The 19,516-nt window shown below is 38.1% G+C and overlaps 1 protein-coding gene across 4 annotated transcripts in view; it reads left to right on the top strand.

Annotated features, from left to right (window-relative positions):
- Positions 1-19,516, top strand: part of LOC107663111 (glutamate receptor 3) — a 150,663-nt gene that overhangs the window by 116,911 nt on the left and 14,236 nt on the right. The window contains exons 13-14 of one of the 4 annotated variants that reach the window (XM_016453269.1): positions 11,122-11,369; positions 12,167-12,281. In XM_016453269.1, coding sequence (XP_016308755.1) covers positions 11,122-11,369; positions 12,167-12,281 — 363 coding nt within the window. Of the gene's footprint in view, positions 1-11,121; positions 11,370-11,599; positions 12,483-16,633; positions 17,989-19,516 lie in introns of those variants that run through there. The other 3 variants (XM_016453267.1, XM_016453268.1, XM_016453266.1) reach the window with 3 other exon arrangements.

The following is a 19,516-nucleotide window of genomic DNA, read 5'->3' on the forward strand; positions in this document are numbered from 1 at the left end:
TGTTTACTGCCCTGTCAGCTGCAGGTTTGCACGGCGGCATGCGTTTGATGTCATTAAAGGTTTGCAAGTTGACAACCGAGGGGTTTGGGGATCTCAAATATTCTATATAATGAGTGTGCTAGTTTCACTCTACAGCTTTCAGATTTCCAATGGCATGTGTGAACTGCTATTCCAAGGGAATTTTAATTAAAAGCACAGAGGTTTGACGGGGTTGGGTGGGGGCGGGGGATCCTGATTAATGGAGATACAAGCTCTATTTTAGATCTGTTTTCAGGAAACACATTCCAGTTTAAATAGAGCCATACGGCGGAGAACAGCTGGATGTTTCAAATCATCCACAACATTTGGAGCGAGACATATGCCATCACCTTTGACACAACCCCCAAGTTTATTATTTATATTTAATTTATTTGCTTGGTTTACTCAACATTTACAAAAAATAACAAATATTTCAAAGTTGTTAGTCTATAATGACTTTTTGTGTTTGGGGCTCAACTCTGCACTCAGAACCAACTACACATTGGGCCTGTTTACATCTGGTCACTTCATGCATTTTTTCTGATTGGATAGCTATCCGATCGTGTAAAGACCAGGTGTAAATGCCCTCCGAAACGCATTCGAGACAGATATAAATCCGATTGCTCAAACCACTTCAGGAGCTGGTCTGGGCCGCATTCCAGACGAAACTGGACAAGTGTAAATGCATCTGGTTGTTGAAACCACATATGTAAATTTTACTCCTCCCAAAATGATAAAATAATAAACGTGTGAGAGCGTGTTATAGGCTATATGACATTAGTCAGACTGCGCTAATGCAACATGCATAACCGCGGGCGAGTAGCTGAGTATCTCTTTAGCAAGCCGACGCACAAACTGCCACGAATGAAACAAAGTAAGACGCAGACGGTCAACACACAATCATCTTCATTAAAAGTAGTCAGACAAACTTATCTTTTCAGTGCTGATGCCACGCGCTCTCCTATTGCAGTCTTTGATCTTGAAATGAGCTGATAATTAATAAAATGCAGCGCCTATTTTTTTATTTCGTTGACGTGAACTCCGTTAAATTTAAATGTAGCTCGGGAATTGAAGATCAGATTTAAATCCATTTTGCGACGACACATTTATGTGGCCAAGTGTAAATGGAAACGTTTTAACAAATCAGATAGAAATCCGATCAGCGAAAACGCATGAAATAACCAGGTGTAAACAGGCCCATTGTATCGATATTAAGTAATGTACTGAAATGTGTTATAAATCCTAGCATTGTAAAATCTATTGCTGCAATGCAATGCATCATTCAGACAACATTTTGAATTGTTTGTGGAATTAGATTTGCCATGATATGTTCTACATGTACACATCAATTTGGTAATACTTTATTTTAAGGACCAATTCTCACTATTAACTAGTCGCTTATTAGCATGCATATTAATAGCATATTTGCTGTTTATTAGTACTTATAAAGCACATATTAATGCATGATTCTGCATGACCATATTTTAGATCCCTTAGCCCGACCCAATACCTAAACTTAACAACTACTTTACAAACTATTAATAAGCAGCAAATTAGTTTGAGGCAAAATAGTTAGTTAATAGTGAAAATTAGTCCTTAAAATAAAGTGCTACCATCATTTCTTATAAATTCAAAATAATAATAAAATAAATAAGATCTTGACCTGTGATAATATGTATAATTAGATATGTTTATGTGATAAATAATGTGATGTACTTATCTCTCCTAGTACATTAGAATCTATGAAATAACGTGTTTGTTACCTTTAACAGATTTGTACAGCTTTATCTTATGGAAAAAGAACAGTCCAGTCAGATTTAACGGAGAGCTGTCTCCTTGAAGAGATGAAATATTGCATTTATTAAAAAGGAGATATGATGCATGAAATCTTTTTTTATTATTTAAAACTATCACTGTACCTCTGGCCCAATCTGTGATGATTGAGAGAGTCGGGTCAGGTTATTCCTGCACTGAGCAATCAGCCGGGTGATGCTGTTAAAATGCTATTCTCCACTGACAGGTTTTAGAGCAAAGGAGGGTTTGTTAAAATCTCAAACAGCCAAGTGTCATTCAGTTTGTCCTACTGACAATGGCGATGATTCGTCTGACATTGCTTGTGTTTCAGAGGAGAATAAACATATATCAGTTTTATTGAAAGAGCGCAGATGGTGGATAACATGTAATCCTTGATCAATATCTTCTCAAGGTGCTCACATCGGTTTCTCACGTAAGGAACGGCAGCGATGCACAGCAGGCGCTCGTATGCTCACAACTTTAGCTTTTGTTGACTACAGTAGTTTTACACTCTGGTTTCATCTGTTAAACAAACTGTGTGAAAGAAATTATTCTTTGTCACACCCTATTATAACATGTAATCCTTGATCAATATCTTCTCAAGGTACTCACATCGGTTTCTCACGTAAAGAACGGCAGCGATGCACAGCAGGAGCTCGTATGCTCACAACTTTAGCTTTTGTTGACTACAGTAGTTTTACACTCTGGTTTCATCTGTTAAACAAACTGTGTGAAAGAAATTATTCTTTGTCACACCCTATTAATTTAGGTATTTAGATCATTGATTTCCCAAGGGCACACTGACAAAGAAGTACAATGATACTGCCGAGACATTTTTGGCACCATGGCATTACTGTTGAGAGAAACAAAAACTTGGCAACACTTTATACTAAGCATACAGTAATAAAGCACTTAATTTGCAAACTATTAGTGAGATCTTCGTTGATTACCTGTAAATAATGCATTATTGTTGTTTAATTAGCTCATATGTAAAGAGTTAGGTAAATGTTAACTTTAGTGAGTCAGGTTGAGTCAGGCAGAGCTGGCTTGTTCATGCATTTGCCTGAGCTGGTGAAAGTCTAAAACCGCTCTATAGCTGCCCACTGGGCACATTAAAAAAAATAAAACCGTTTGTAGCCTCACTTTTCTGTGTGGTCTGTCCAGTCCAGTGCATGGTTAGTCATGCAGTGTTTCCTTTCATGTATTTTAAACTTTTATATGTGTTACAACAATTGCATGCTAAATGAATGTAGAATGTGCAGGAAAGGCTCAGGAAGTCTCACAGCACATATATTATTTCTAATTCAAACCTATATATCACGCGTAACTCCGCAAGCTGCATCCAGCATGACTCCCCAAAGCATGAAAACACTTTCACAGCTGAGGAATTATGGGAAAGGGTCACTAAACCTTATACATTATACAGAACAATATCCCTGGCCTTGAAATTAAAAGCACCTCATGGAGTGAACTTTCAGGACCTTCAGGCAAAAACTGAAGTGTTGTACACCGAGTAAAGCTTCCCGGTGAGTAACAACTCAAGCAGTATACTGCAGAAAAGCAATGGGCAGTTTTAGTGAAATATGTTCCGTCTGGAATGCGAATGATTCAGAAGTAAAGCTCTAGTGGAGAGCGAGATGGTGCGGCTGATATGAGGTGGATGTCAACAGCACCATAATAAGCTCTGTGGTGAGGACAGAGATATGAGGAGAGGCTGAGAGATGGGTATGATGAAAGCAGCCTGCAATGTGTGGAATATGTTTACTCGGGACATACAGCTGCTGTATATCGATTAATACATAGATCAAAGAGCTGTGTTAGAGCCAGGGGAGGACTGTTTGTAATGATTCTGAACTCTAAAATAGATCTAATTATCTATTTTCTTCCAGTTTCTTTTATAGCTCAAATATATGGTCCATAATATCTGATTAAAGGGACAGTTCACCCCAAAATTATCATTTGCTGTTAATTTACTCTTCCTCAGGCCATCCAAGATGTTCTAGGTGACAGTAAAGGAGATTTTTAGCTGAAACTGTGCTCCTTGGTGATTCATAAAATGCAAACTGCACATTTTTGAGAAATAAAAAACAACATTACAACATTATTACCTGTGATCCAGAGCCTCAGGCAAGAGTGATGCTATGGTCCGCGAACGAATCATTATTTTCAACTGGTTCTTGTTAGTGAACCAGTTCACCACTGATCTAAAGAAGCATTCAATTTCAGCATAACCAACTCAAGAACCTTATAGAGCTGCAAAGGGTTTGTGGTTTTTAAGCAAACATGCTGCAGAGATCCTCAAATGTAAAACGATCTTCAAACTGTTGAGCATTTTCTCACATCAGTGGCATGTGTGACAACAGACTTTAGCAGCAGATTTGTCCCCTGTACGACAGAGACAGCGCAGCAGCTTGTGTCGTCACGCTGAGAGCTGTTTAATTCTGCTCTCTGAAAACTACCTGTCTTCCCAAACATGAGCTAACAGTCTTCAGAAGCCTCGCTTCTCAACCTCTCACGGCCCCGTAGAGCAAGAGCAGCAGTAAACACTTTCTTTTCCATTGGAAGGGACTCTAATGTGAAGTTTATATGCCAGGCTGCGCGTCTGCAGTGCGGTGACACTTTCATTTTGCGAGCTGAATGATATGACCCCCAGCTCGGCACAAAACTGAAGGGAGGAGAGAATGGCTGAGCTTTCAACTTCACGTCACTCTTGCTGCATCTCTACTCCTCTATCTCAGTTGTTATTCGCACGTCTTCAGTAGTTGAAGTGACATATTGAAGTAGAACGAAGACAGTTTCAGAGCAACAGCTCTATTTTGAACCAAATTAGTATTATAGGACTGTCTCGCCTCGAAGGAAGGTTTAAACGCTTCCCATTATAGCTGAGGTAGTACAGTGTAAGCATGATGTAAGCATGTATCCTGTGAAACATTTTATCATCAACTAATTTCATTTAATATCAATTTAAACTATAATATATTTTCATTTAATTGCAGATAACATGCAATTAAGTGTCTGAAAACATTACATTCAGTTCATAAGCATAAAGTAAATTTTTTTCATAATAAGTACCTTTTTAAAAGTATGCAGAAGTGTATTCAAGGGTCATCATAGAATACAATGGTACTACTCTGGTAAATGTCAAAAACACATGGTATTACCATGACAAAAAAGGTGCTATATTCAGCTTAGATAACACCCATCGGGACAGTATATGCTTCTGAGTAGGAAGACAGTTTTGGGACATATCCCATCACACAATTTTCAGTGTACTATGATTTAAGGGGCATTAATTATCATCTTGAATACTATTAGGATAGATGGTATGCCAGTTGGGATGCAGCAATAATTTTGTCATGCATTAACGTGAAAACACTTTTCAGAAAATCTTTTTTAACATCTTTGACTTTGAACTTGCAATGAGTGAAGTACAGTCTTTATAGATGTTTCACAAATGACCTCTATTGATATACTACTCATGCAATATTTATTGTGTTATTATTGATAGGATCTGGATCTAAATATTGAGTTGTCAGCTATTCTCTGTCAGTAGCACCATATATAACACTTTTCTAAGTATGTTAATGTCAATGGAGTTGTTTATCGACTTTTGATGCAGTAAAACTGCTATTCATGCAGTTTCACTTGATAGCATTTTAATTACGGATAGCGATGTATCCATTATTAATAGAAACCATAATGTGGACGCTGTGGGCTTTGTGTTGAGTAGTCATCTTGATTCACAGTTAACAGCACTTGTAATGACAAAAAACCCAGTATATTTGAATGCAATTGGAGTTACAGGCTGTGACCTTGTTGAATTTAACTTGTGTTTCTACCGAATTCTTTAGATCCTCCACCAAAAACATCTGTTTTGTACAGAATGAATACAAATAACTGTAGACACTTATAAATTAGTGTCCCATTATTAGCAAAATGAGGGATATGTTATATGAAATAAACCGCATGAATGGTAGCTAAAATTACTGTAAATTTGAATGTCCCATAAGTTTGACATCCTAGATTTGTCATAATTTGGATCCTTTCTACCCTTTTCTGCAGAGTGTAGTGTTGAATGCATTTGTCAGCTGTACAACCCTGTTACACAAGTGTTACACACTTTTACACCCTGTTACACAACAGATTCTGGTGTACATTGCATTTTTTCCCAAGAAAAAGGTTTCTACTTTTGCTCTAGAACATCCCATAAGAGTTCAGTGATTATACCTAATGTAAATTTTAATGTCCCATAAGTTTGACATCCTAGATTTGTCATAATTTGGATCCTTTCTACCCTTTTCTGCAAAGTGTAGTGTTGAATGCATTTGTCAGCTGTACAACCCTGTTACACAAGTGTTACACACTTTTACACCCTGTTACACAACAGATTCTGGTGTACATTGCATTTTTTCCCAAGAAAAAGGTTTCTACTTTTGCTCTAGAACATCCCATAAGAGTTCAGTGATTATACCTAATGATGGAGAAGGCAATCTTAGTCTTTAATATATAGTCTAGATGTGTGTTTAGGGGAATATGGGAATAGTCATGCAATATATACAGCAGCAGTAAAAGCAGCCTCATATTCTTCAGCTGGTATATGATCGCACACAACAATCATTTGATATAACGACTCCCGTGATAAAACAGCTCATAATGTTACACATCCCCAATCACATTTGACAGTTACTGTACCAACAGATACAACGGGCTGAAAGCATCCTTTGATTTTATTCAAACATAAACCAGCCCAGATGTAAGGAATGCCACTGGACACTTTTCTTTCAGCTTTTCCATTCACCAGATGTGTTTTTCCTCATGTCTTGGCACTGAACACAAGTGCTTTCTGAATAACAGCCCTGCCATAAACTTCTTTGGTTCTTTGGTGATTTTTAAGGCTCTACTATTGTGTCATTTAGCAACAATCCTATAAGGTGTCCATCTGTTCCTCTTGGAGTTCTGGAAGGAAACCGCTGTGACTTTTTTGCTGATGCAGTTGTCTGTGTTGTCATTATTTATGTTCCCCTTGATGCATTAAATAATTCTGCAGTTTTTGCACCTTCAGTTCAGCACTGACTATTTGGCCTTCTTTGAAACGCTACTACTTTAAAAAGAGACACCTCTGTATAATTGCTACTAAGTACTTTTTGAAGTTATATTTTTGGCCATTTGTATCTTTATTGGATAGGACAGCATAGAGATCAGGCAGGAAAGCACAGGGTGGAGAGAGGGGAATGGGATCAGCAGCTTTATTATATATTGGAGCATTGCCCACAAGGTTTTTGGCTCCAACTTATTTAAAGGGGAGTGCTAATGCTAGAGCGCTGCCCACAAGGTTTTTGGCTCCAACTTATTTAAAGGGGAGTGCTAATGCTATTTTATGCATTCTGACTTATTTACACTGTTAAAGAGTTGGATTCTCATGCTAAACATGGCCAAAGTTTCAAAAAATGAGTTGGACATATGACGGAGTATTTCTGTGCCAAATACAGTCCTTCATATCGTATGAAGTATAAGTTCGTATAAGTTTCTGAAAGTTTTTTTTCAAGTATGGCCCTGTATGACGTCATGAAGGGAAGAATTCCTTGTATGGGCACTTCTCCTGGAAGAGCATACGCACATCAACTAGAGCAAGGTTTCGGGTTACGGAAGTCATCAGCAGCACTGCACAGGACTCGCTCGAGAAGGATTTGTCATTTTATTTTTAGACCACTAAATCAACAATGTCACCAAAGAAGTGTGTTTTTGGTTGTGAGCGAAAGATAACCTTGTTCAGCTTCCCAAACAACCCAGCATTAAGGGAACAGTGGATGCAGTTTGTTTCTCCGGGGCAACGAGAGTTGTGCAAGTGCGTTTGTTTGCTCCTAGTGTAACGGAGGCCAGCGGTAGGTGCTGTGCAGGTAAACCTCACTCCCCTGATCTCAAGAGACGCACTAGTGGCTGCAGTCTTTAACCTCCTTGTTAGTGCGTCCGCCTCCCATGCCGAAGACCCGGGTTCGAGACCCACTCGGAGCGAGAACGAGGTGTGGCGGTGAGGACCCGGGAGAGAGGGGTTACATTGGTGCCGTGACCCGGATGGGAGTGAGGATTAGGGGGGTGAGTGTAACGGAGGCCAGCAGGTAGGTGCTGTGCAGGTAAACCTCACTCCCCTGATCTCAAGAGACGCACTAGTAGCTGCAGTCTTTAGCCTCCTTGTTAGTGCGTCCGCCTCCCATGCCGGAGACCCGGGTTCGATACCCACTCGGTGTGGCGGTGAGGACCCGGGAGAGAGGAGTTACACTGGCATTTCGGTGACAAATGTTTTATAAACAAATTTAATCTAAGTCAATAAACCTGTTTTATTTATGCTGATGTTATAGCTTGCAGACGATCGGTACGCACAAGCTTTGCATGCTCGTGAGTCTTTAGCTCCGCCCACTGCAAGCCTCCAGGAGCTCGACTGTTTTCCGAGAGAAGCGGTGCAGCGGTATCTGTCTTTTATAAATCTGATCAGACTAAAGACTCTTCGGAGATATGAAGGATGCAGTACTACTCAATAGGTACTCAAGATTAACATGAGATTGGCAGAAACTGTGTGTGTTATGTTCCCTTTAAATATAAGTGCGAGTTTATTTCAGGAAAAGAGTGGACTAGTGAGCATCACCAGTGATGGCTGGCAGAGAGTGTTACAGTTAATATAAATCAAATATGAAGCAACATATGTTTCTGTCAGCCTCAGGGAGACACTTGGTCACTTTTAGGTTCCTTCAAGTGGTTTGCAATATTTTTTTTCTTTTACTGAAGGTGAACACTGCAAATCAGCCTAGATAATCCTAGAAGTCAATTCTGCCGATCTGCTTAAAATATTTCCCAAAGAAGGTGTATGAGTGGAGTGTTCTTATCATTTTCTGGACTAAAAGCTCTCTGAACTTCACCACGATCTGAAGCCGTGTGTAGGATATTAATACCCACCTGTTATCACAGTAGTAAACTATAGTCATATACCCACTCAATAAACTTTGACAGGTGAGGCACTGCCAAAAGACAGTGCCTCACGTTTTAAGCTACTATCAAGCCATTTTCATAGGTTTAACATTACATTAACAGCTTGAAAAATATGCTAATTTTACTAGAAACACCAGAGGCTGGAAAAGTAAACAATATTCTGGTATGAGTCAGGCAAGGAAGGGTGGATAGCACACATTGTGAATGCAAAACATTTTGGTTTGCTTCTTTTTCACATTCACACAATTGCAAATTGAATTTGTTAAAGGTTAGCATACAAAGCTAATGACAAGCACAAACACTGGGTCACAGTTTGTGGATCTACAAAACATCTTCCTGTTGTTGACAGACACAAAAAGCTGAATGTGATCGATAGTTTTTGGGGTAACACAATAGAAGTAATGTGAGCTATGTAATCAGATTACTTTTTTTAAGTAACTAGCAAAGTAACGCATTACGTTTAAATTTACAAGAAAATATCAGAGTTATTTTTTCAAATAAGTAACGCTACTTTGTTTTACCATTTATTCACTGACATCTTTCCTGTCCTATATTATTATTATTATTATTATTATTATTATTATTATTACATTAACTTATTAGGGCTATATTTTTATATTTATTATTATATATGCTTATTTCCCCTTTCAATTTGTGTATCGCTTTACCTAGTTAACGTTTTGTATAACTATGCTAGCATTTGCTAGCCTACCATATATTTTGTAAATAAACGCCTGACAATTATGCCAATAAAGTTTTGACTTTATGATTGTATTTATGCCCATGTGTGATGATAAATGAGCGTGTTGTGTTTTCATTTACTAATGAAACTACGTGAATGATTAATTCCTCAATGAAACACTATAGTATTTATAATTATGGTCTATTGATTAGCCGAAATAAAATTAAATATTTTAATTTAAACTGCATTCCAGCACAAATTCCAGTCAGCATAATCAAAGCTTTATTGGCCTGTCGAGCATTTACAGTAAGCTATTATTTACAAAAGTATTCGGAACAATTCCTCAATGAAACACTATAGTATTTATAATTATGGTCTATTGATTAGCCGAAATAAAATTAAATATTTTAATTTAAACTGCATTCCAGCAAAAATTCCAGTCAGCATAATCAAAATATTATTAATAAAGACACCTGACGAAAAACTTGACAAATTCTTGGACTTTTATAAGGAAAGAGCCAAGCGAACAAAACTAAATAAATGTTATAATAGATAAATGACATGTGCACTGTTTTTATTTTATTTTAATTTTGTACATGATTCCCAATTATTTATATTCATGATTTCTAATATTTGTACAGGCTTTACATTTTTATTTCAATGTAGTAATTAGCAATTCATTTAATTTTATATTTGAACAGATTTGTTACGTGACAGCATTAAAGTTTCTTAAGGGTCATGATCATGTTATCTGCATCTCCTGCGCTCCATCAAGCCACTTCCATAATAGCTGCCATCACTCAAATTAATGCACAGCTCAGATTAACTGTATACATAAAGAAATGATTTAATCATAAATATTTCAATGAGTAAAAGTGCCTGTCTCTATATATAGACACAGACAGTTTTACTCATTTAAATATTATGACGAATAAATATTTTAGTGAGTAAAACTGGCTGTGTCTATAGTATTAAATACTACACAACATTGTTATATTATCTTTAAATTATTTTTAAATGATTATTATTTTAAATTATTGTCCCTGGATCAGTAGGATACTCTTGTAATAAAGTAGCAGTGGCTGGGACAGATTTTAAGTATCAATTCCGCTTAAAAAGATGCAATCTAATCCTGTTTACATGAAATAAACTGCTCCCGAGCAGGTTTCAGTTTACAGAGCTGTTGCTATGACAGCAACTCCGGGATGAGCTTCAAAGAACCAAACAATCCAAGATCAAACGAAATCGTCAACAATCAAATCCAGCTAACTGAGTTAGCGACATAAGAAGAACGGGCCCCAGGTGACAAAAAGTAATGCAAAAGTAACGTAATGCATTACTTTCCATAAAAAAGTAACAAACACAATTCGTTATTTTTTTTGTTATGGAATAACGCAATATTGTAAAGCATTACTTTTAAAAGTAACTTTCCCCAACAGTGGTAAAACTAATCAACTAGTCAGTGTATCACATACACTGCAATCCTATTGTGAACTAAATACAGGATGTCTGTAATTCTGTATCGTTGTTATGTTTATTATCAATTATTAAGTTATATAACACATGATGTGTAAATGCAATCTTTGTGCACTTCTTGGATAATGATATACGGCCGTATGTCTGTTTTTCTTGTCTCCTTTGCACAGCGTTCAAAAATAGCAGTGTATGAAAAAATGTGGTCGTACATGAAATCAGCCGAGCCCTCCGTCTTCGCCAAGACCACGCCCGACGGGGTGGCACGGGTACGAAAGTCGAAGGGCAAATTTGCCTTTCTTCTCGAATCCACCATGAATGAATACATTGAGCAGAGGAAGCCCTGCGACACCATGAAAGTGGGCGGCAATCTGGACTCTAAGGGCTATGGTGTGGCGACCCCCAAAGGCTCAGCATTAAGGTGGGTGGAATAATATAACAATATTCTCCATGTTGTTATAGTATTCCACCTACCCTGATGTCCTGTGTTGTCATTTCCTCCTCCCCTCCCTACCTCCCTCCCTCCCTCCCTCCCCCAATCCCCCTATTATGACAAAGAGGTAACGGTATAATGCATTATGAATGTTATTTGATTCACAATGATGCTTCTGATCAATTCTCTCTTCTTTAAATGTTTGTCTTCTTTTCCAGTTTTTCAACCAGATATTTTTCATTTCGAGACTTATCAGTGGCTATTTTAAGCAATCATTTCTCATTTGTGTGTGTGTGTCTGCGTCCCTTCCCGTCTCTCTTCTGTCTTTTTTGTCCTTCGATCTTTCTCTCGCTGTCTCGTGTGCCTGTCCTTCCTGACTGTCGTGTTGTCACTTTTAATTTAACAGTTCAACAGTTTTTCAATTTAGCTTGTAAAAGCTGCGCTGTCACTTGTGACGAATGTTAATTGCATGATGTTTGTTGTTGTTACTTTTCTTCTCAATGACAATGTCCCCATCCCGCACACTTCAGTTTGAAACAGCGTAACCCTCCATGCCACCTTGAATATTTAACCCTTTCTTTGCTCTGAGCGTCTCTTACCTTCATAGTCGTGAAATTCTTAACCAAATTGTGCTCTTTCAACCATTCTGATTACTGCTATAATTGACTCTCAGTAGTAGTAGCTCACCGTATTAAATAACGTTACCATTACTACTACTATGCTAATGCAGTAGATTGCTCACAGACCTGTGCATTTTCTTACAAGTTATGTTTTATTGTTTCAAGAAATGCTGTTAACCTGGCAGTTTTAAAACTGAATGAGCAAGGCCTGTTGGACAAATTGAAAAACAAATGGTGGTACGACAAGGGAGAGTGCGGCAGCGGGGGAGGTGATTCCAAGGTCAGCCCCAGAGAGCAAAGTGATGGGTAACTCAATGCAACACTCAAGTAAGCAGCAAAACAGCACAGGATCCAAAAGTCCAAAGGTGGACATTTTCCACAACACTGACAGGTTAAGCATTGCTAACCATTGCTAGAGGACACACATATAAACAAAACCACCAAAACTCTGCGATTGGTCATCGTGTGTAGCGTACATTGCTGTTGCCGAAATCGGGTACCATAGTACAGAGTAATCGGCAAGCCTGTTATCCTTGAACCGAGCCAAACCAAATGATCAACAAAAAAAACATGCATCCTTCAGTGATCCCACAATATCTGAGAGCAAAACCAGAACCCTGACTTGGCTAACAGAGGAGAGAAAATGACCAGTATGATTTTGTCCTACTGAGGAGAAGTCACTTTGTTTGTTTTTTTACACACCTCACTTTAGCGTAGCGTTTGCACACAGATGTTAGCGATGCTGTTTGGTTAGCAGCTGGAGCTGCGCTAGTTCATTAGCGATATTAGCGCTGAAGACTGGTGAACTGTTCGTGTTTTAGGAATCGGAGAAAACATCCGCCTGGCAGACAGTAAAGAGAGACTCGAGATTGCCTTCTCGCTTTGCTTCTGCTAGGCAGCTGTCCATGAACGGTAACATAGTCTTCTTATAGTTTTCACCATTTATGCCAGAGGTTAAAGGGGAAAAGTGTAAAGTCCGCCTAATCAGAAATCAGAGCAATGTTTTTAGTGGTACACTTTTTAGGGGAAGTATGTGAGGACAAATCATTGTAACATTCAAGAACTTTCATGTCTGACATTACTAATAGACAGCGCAGATCAGGACTGGTAAAACACTGACACAAACAGTGGGATCTGAGGCTTGAGGGGCTAAGAATAGCACACATACATGAGCATTCCCATCTCCACACCAATCTGAACACAGGATCAGAAATCCATCGCTTCATTTGATACTGGCTATTTGTCCTCCCTCCACTAGGCCAATGTTAACCCACTCAGCAGGGCATATGTGGGACGTGTTGGGCCCAGTCCAGCCCTTATTTTGTACTTATGTGGAGGTGAAGATTAACTGATGTGCTACCCTTAGACTTTCCAGTTCAATTCACAGCATTCAGAAGGGCAAAATCACTTTTACATGGAACTGTTCTTGTTGTTTGTTTTGAGAATAATGGTTAAAATGAGGACACACATGAAGAGGGCTAACAGTGGTTTTTCATGTGTGTCCCAGATTTGAAATTGTACAACATTAAAAGCCTCATTTTCAGGACCTTCAGAGTTTGCCGAAGTAGAGCACGGATGTAGTTTGTATAATAAATGCAAAATAGAGCATACATTTTCTCGACATGTAAAAGGATTTATGAAACCACTAAAAGCATTTCAATTTAACTGAAATTTCTTGCGCTCCACCATAATACTTCAGTGTGCATTTGCATAACATTTAGGATTTTAAAAGCTAGCTTTCTCACCACTTAAAATATACTGTGCTGGAATAGATTTTTTTAATCTAATTTTTGGGGAAGATTTTTCAATTGATTTAAAGTCAACTTGAAATGGCATTCACAACCCATTGTAATTCCGTAATGTGACATTTCTGGGTGAAATTGTGTGATGATTGTTGTTGATTGTTCAATAAGAATACAAAGATGCAAGGTATTTGCTTTTATTGCTATTATAATTTGTATTAATTAACTAGAGTTACATTATTGCACTGCCTGTTGCATACTAAGATTTTAGAAATCACCTAGATGACAAAAAGGCAACCCAGGCTTAATGAAATAACATGCCTCCAAAAATGTACCTATACATACAATTCACTGCAACTGAAATGAATACTAGTAGCAATAAAACACCAACTTTTATTCATTTTCACACAAATTATGATTATGGGTTAGATTTGTTTTTCATGCACAATACTAAGTTATGACATAAAAAAAAAGTGCATGATTCATAAACTAATACAGTATCAGACTGTATCAGTATCAGGTTTGGGTTTAGTGTAAGTTGTTCATTAATTGTAAACACATTAGAACTTTAACCTTTTAGCGCCATTCAGCAGATGTTTTGCTTCTGATACGTACATCAACCATTGTTGTTGTAAAACGTTGCCAGACTCACGCTCATCTGTTTTGGATAAATCTGAACGTTTTATCACCACCCTCTGGACATTTCACTATGAAAGTGTCGCAAAACGTGCAAGAAGCAACGTAATCATAAAAAGTCACCATAAGCAACATTTTTTTCCAATGAGCCTGGGTTGGAAAAAGGCATAAAAATGCCCACATAGTTAGTATGGCCTACGTGACATCAATCAAAGGCAAAAACTGTTTCTGAGGAGGAGCAAGTCATTCTATTTTGATCAAAGATTACTTTTTTTTTAAGAATACCGTGCACTAATGAACCAGAAATGTGTATATAGACAAAACATGATGCCAGTTTTGATTTCACATTGACTTTAATTGTAATTTCTTTTCCACAGTTTCCTATTTCCTGAAAGTGGGGCCTCTCTAATAACGTCTTTACTAGTTGTTAGGGAGAAGGTTTTTCAGTACAAACAAAAGCATTGTGCCCCCTGCCTGTGGATGAAGGTGAAAGGTTATGTGAGCTTTCATAATCACCTTCTTTGTTCCAGCTCTCTGTTTTTGCAGTTTGCAGTGATTTGAAGCCCCCATTAGTCGACACGCAGTGGATGGGCTAGCTCTAATGATCTAATGCAGCGAGGCTGCAGTGGCACGTCTGGACCCAGCCGCACAGCCAGCTGTGGAAAAACACAACAAAAGAGAGAAAAACAGGAGAGAAATCCACATTAAGCCACCTGCGACAAACCGACATCTTGAGTCACACAACCTGTTCTCCTCTCGGCCCCCGGCAGCCCGCTGCCATCCTCGCTGCTGATAGCTTTCCCACTCCAGTCACTGCAAACGCTCTGAGGATAATTGCATTGTTAATCAATGTCTCTCCCCAAGCTAAAAGAAATGTTAGGACCACATAGCTAAATCAGCAGCAGCTATGAGAAATGTAAAGAACATTTAAGTGACTAATTATGTATAGACGAGTGATGGCATTGCTTTCGGTTACACAAAACAGAATTCAGTTTTAGAGGTTTACATTACGTTCTAGAAAAAATGTCGTTCTCTAGCAAAAAAGTCAACATGAAATGATAATCGCAACATATGTGACTTGCAGTTAAATGTGATATTTTACAAGGAAAAAGTGGGACTTTATTTCATTTAACAAGAACTGAATGCATATCATGGAAAAATGCTGAGAAACACTACAAAAATAGTGTAGTGATTTGCTTTGAGACAGAAATTGCTAGTAAATGTCAGAAACAATTACAAGATAATGGCAGTCAACGCGCTGAATTAAACGTTAACTTTTGAAGTAGACAGACTAAAATAGTGTTTTCCTGTAAAACATATTCCAGTCATCTTTATTTAAAACTTTTTACGGTGTACCAAAAATCGGTTGTGCAAGACACAAGACATTCAGAGGCTGAGCAATTTATTGCAATATGATGAAAGATTTCGAAGGCAAATCAATTTTTCTTTGAAGCATTATGCCCTGCTCCTGCTCAGGACCAGCTTAAACCAGCTCAAACCAGCAGCCATGCTTCAAAACATACCTAACCAGCATATGCATATGGATATGGAAAAGCATATGGAAAACTGTGCATAATAAGGCATGCATGTGTATTAAGAAAATAAATAGGATAAATTTTAATTTCATGTTGACTTTAATGTTTTGTTAGCCGCTAATGCTAATGTCATTTATAGTCCCCGCAGCTACTGATTAGCAAGACTAGCCTCTGACGTAGCATGGCTAGGCACCGGTTCGGTTAACTCTGGCACCCAGGTAACACAGTTTTACTTTGCAAATGTTTTGACTCATCTGTGTACGGTCTTGTTTACTTTTGTAAGTGTGTTTGCCTGTTTGGTTTCTTTGTACTCTCCGCCTGTAATCCGTTCACAGAGTCCTAACGCCAGCTCTCCTCAGCCTGAGCAAAATACTACTGGTAATTTCCGTTGGTCTGTCAGTCAGTCGAGGGTTCCAGTGGAGATCCACATTCTCAGATGCTCAAATTAACCAAGACGCTTCTCTGCTTTTATAGCCACGCAGAAACCTGCGAAACCTGCCCTTAACAGTGTATGCCGATTACTCAAAGCGATACGGGTAGGTCCTGGCACACTAGCTTAGCTAGCTTAGCTGGAAGGTACTAGTCAGAATGCCTGCCACATGTGTGTTGATAATGGCCAGGAGCCCTGCTTTATCGCTTTGTAAAGTATGAAGTAGTTAAGACTTGAATAACATAAAATAACATAATATAATGTTATTTATGTTATTTCCCACGTGAAGAACTCCTGTAAACCTTGCAGTATTGAAACTCAGTGAACAAGGCATCTTAGCCAAGCTGAAAAACAAATGGTGGTACGATAAGGGTGAATGTGGAACCAAGGACTCGGGAAGTAAGGTCAGTCGCTGCAGGTCTTTTGTACTGATTCCAAAAACTGCATTTTGACATATTGTTCATATGCAAGGAACAAACCAATAGTCAATATCTTGATTTAACCCATGTGTAGTAGATTTAATGACTTACGGCCACATATAAGGAAACCATAAGGACGCATGGCCTAGAGTTTTGCACGATTCCCCATCATTTCCAATGATCAGCTAAGGGGTACTTATGAGACATATCTTTCTGTTGTTGTTTATTCTAGTAGTTCTTCCAGTGAATGCCCTCAAATAAAGCCGTAATGATAAATCAAATGGGGAATTAGTTAAAAGTGCAAATTGATCAAGAGATTAGATTCATTTTTGTATACCAATTGTCTTTCTTGCTTATTTTCACTTGACTCGATAACCATTATGCTGCAGTTCTTACTCACCAAACTTCGAATTTAAAATTTGATGTATTAGTGTTGTTACTTATTTGTCTTTTACGCAATAAAAAGGCCCGTTCATTTATTGAACTCCTGTGGCGTTAACCGCAAAAGCATTTCTCATCGTGACAAACAGTTTCAGCACAAGTTTCATTAGATGAGCAAAGTTGACTAATCTTGTTTATAACGCAAAGGCGACAGTTAATTTGTAGCAATAGACAGCTGAAGAGTAAAAATGCAGCAGTTAAACGGCGGCTGTGTAAAACGAGCTCCATAAGCGGCAAATAGTGTAATACTAATGGACAAATTTTTAATGGACAAGTTTGGGGGGTAAACTGCAGCAGAATGGTTCTTAATTTCAGTACTCTGGTGTAGAAAATATGTCAAAATATGAATTTGAAGGTTAAAGGATGGAAAGGCAGTTGTTTAAAGTAAGGTTATTAAGTCAGAGGTCTGACCTGTACGTAACTGACCAGCTTCCTCAGATACATGAAGAAGCCAATGAGAAGAGCAGGTTAGAGAAACCATCTACATTCACCAGTTATGGTCCTAATTGACTCATAGACTTTAGACATAGATGGATATTTTCTCTCCATTGGAATCTAGATTCCTCTGGTAGCAGTAGAAATGTCATTTATAGCCAGTAGTCCTGCTTGATAGAACATGTGAGGAGTTGTATAGGATAGTGTGTTTTGTGTCAGGATTGCCACTGTAAGATATGCTAACTATGTCCCTCGCTTCTCTTAGGACAAGACAAGTGCACTGAGCCTGAGCAATGTTGCTGGTGTCTTCTATATTCTGGTTGGTGGACTAGGGCTGGCCATGATGGTGGCTTTGATAGAGTTCTGTTACAAGTCACGTGCAGAAGCCAAACGGTTGAAACTTGAAAAGAACACCCAAAACTATAAGCCAGCCCCGCCAGCCAACACCCAAAACTTTCCCACGTACCGAGAAGGCTACAACGTGTACGGAACAGAGAGCGTTAAGATCTAACGGTAATGTCTCTACAGTGACTCTGTCTGTGTGTGTGCGTCAAAGCCGGAGATTGTGCTTGTCATTAATTCCAGATAATCGAATCAATGGAGAAGCGTTCCGGCTGATTTTTCCCAACGCTGGCTTGTTTTCAAACGGTTGCATCAGTCAGACTGTGCTACGAAACGCATTCTGTTAATATTTGTACTCTGGCAGAAAATAGTCTGAGATATCCATGATACATGCGTATCATTTGGCCCTGAGAAAATATTTGGGAAAAACCAAATCAATACAGCAGAAATGGGACAGGAACAGACCCGTTATTGTTATCACCTAAAGTATTGAATTATATCAAATCAGAGCACTTTTTTCCTTCACATTCATCTCTGTGAAACAAATCTTGGTCATATTTCACTCTGAAACCAAGAGAAAATTGTATTCGGAACACAAAGCTAATTTCAGAGCTCCGAATATATTTTGCATTGTGGCATTATTTTCAGAAGCACTGAAGTAATGGAATTCATCCTGTCCAGACAAAATGATTGGTTTTGTTTTATTCATAAATCAAAAATGCTTAAAATAAAGGTGTACACCATACTAGTCAAAGTCTCTTATGCTTACAAAGGCTACATTTATTTGATCAAAATTACAATTAACTGTTTTTTTTTTATTCGAATGCATTTTAAAATGCCATTTATTCCTGTGAAGCAAAGTTGAATTTTTCTAATACTACATCCAATTTGTTGATTTGGTGCTCAATAAACACTTTTTTTATTATTACTTTTGAAAACAGTTGTACTTTGTAGAAACCATGATGCATTTTTTTTCTTCGATTAGTAGAAAGTTCAAAAGAACCGCATTTATGGAAGTTTTTTTTTTTTTTGCAGTAATGTAGAAGTCTTTATAGTCATGTTTTAACTGAGTGTATCTTTGCTGAATAAAAGTACTTCTTAAAAAAAAAATCGAACTAATCCCAGAATTTAGAACAGTATTGTATACTTTAATATTGTCACCTCAAAGTAATGAGAATTGGGTGAGGTGCTAATCTGAGAGAAGAAAAAAAACAATTTTTCTATGCACAACATGTCTTTCTTTAGATTTTGGCGTGAGATATGATCAGGATGTGCTCTTGGCAGAATTCTGTCTTGTAATATATCAAATAAATACATTATAGATTTTTCACTTACATTATTGCTGAATGTTCCTCTAAACATGTTGCATTTAAAATGTTTAACGACTTAACAGCAGCTGAACAGATCAGAGGATAAATGATAACACGAGATAGAAACAAACACTATTTTCCCACCGCGCGATACTCTCTGATGTGTGTGTGTGTGTGTGTGTGTGTGTGTGTGTGTGTGTGTGTGTGTGTGTGTGTGTGTGTGTG

Source organism: Sinocyclocheilus anshuiensis, unplaced genomic scaffold, assembly GCF_001515605.1.
Source record: "Sinocyclocheilus anshuiensis isolate Anshui unplaced genomic scaffold, SAMN03320099.WGS_v1.1 scaffold836, whole genome shotgun sequence".
Classification (NCBI taxonomy): Eukaryota; Metazoa; Chordata; class Actinopteri; order Cypriniformes; family Cyprinidae; genus Sinocyclocheilus; species Sinocyclocheilus anshuiensis.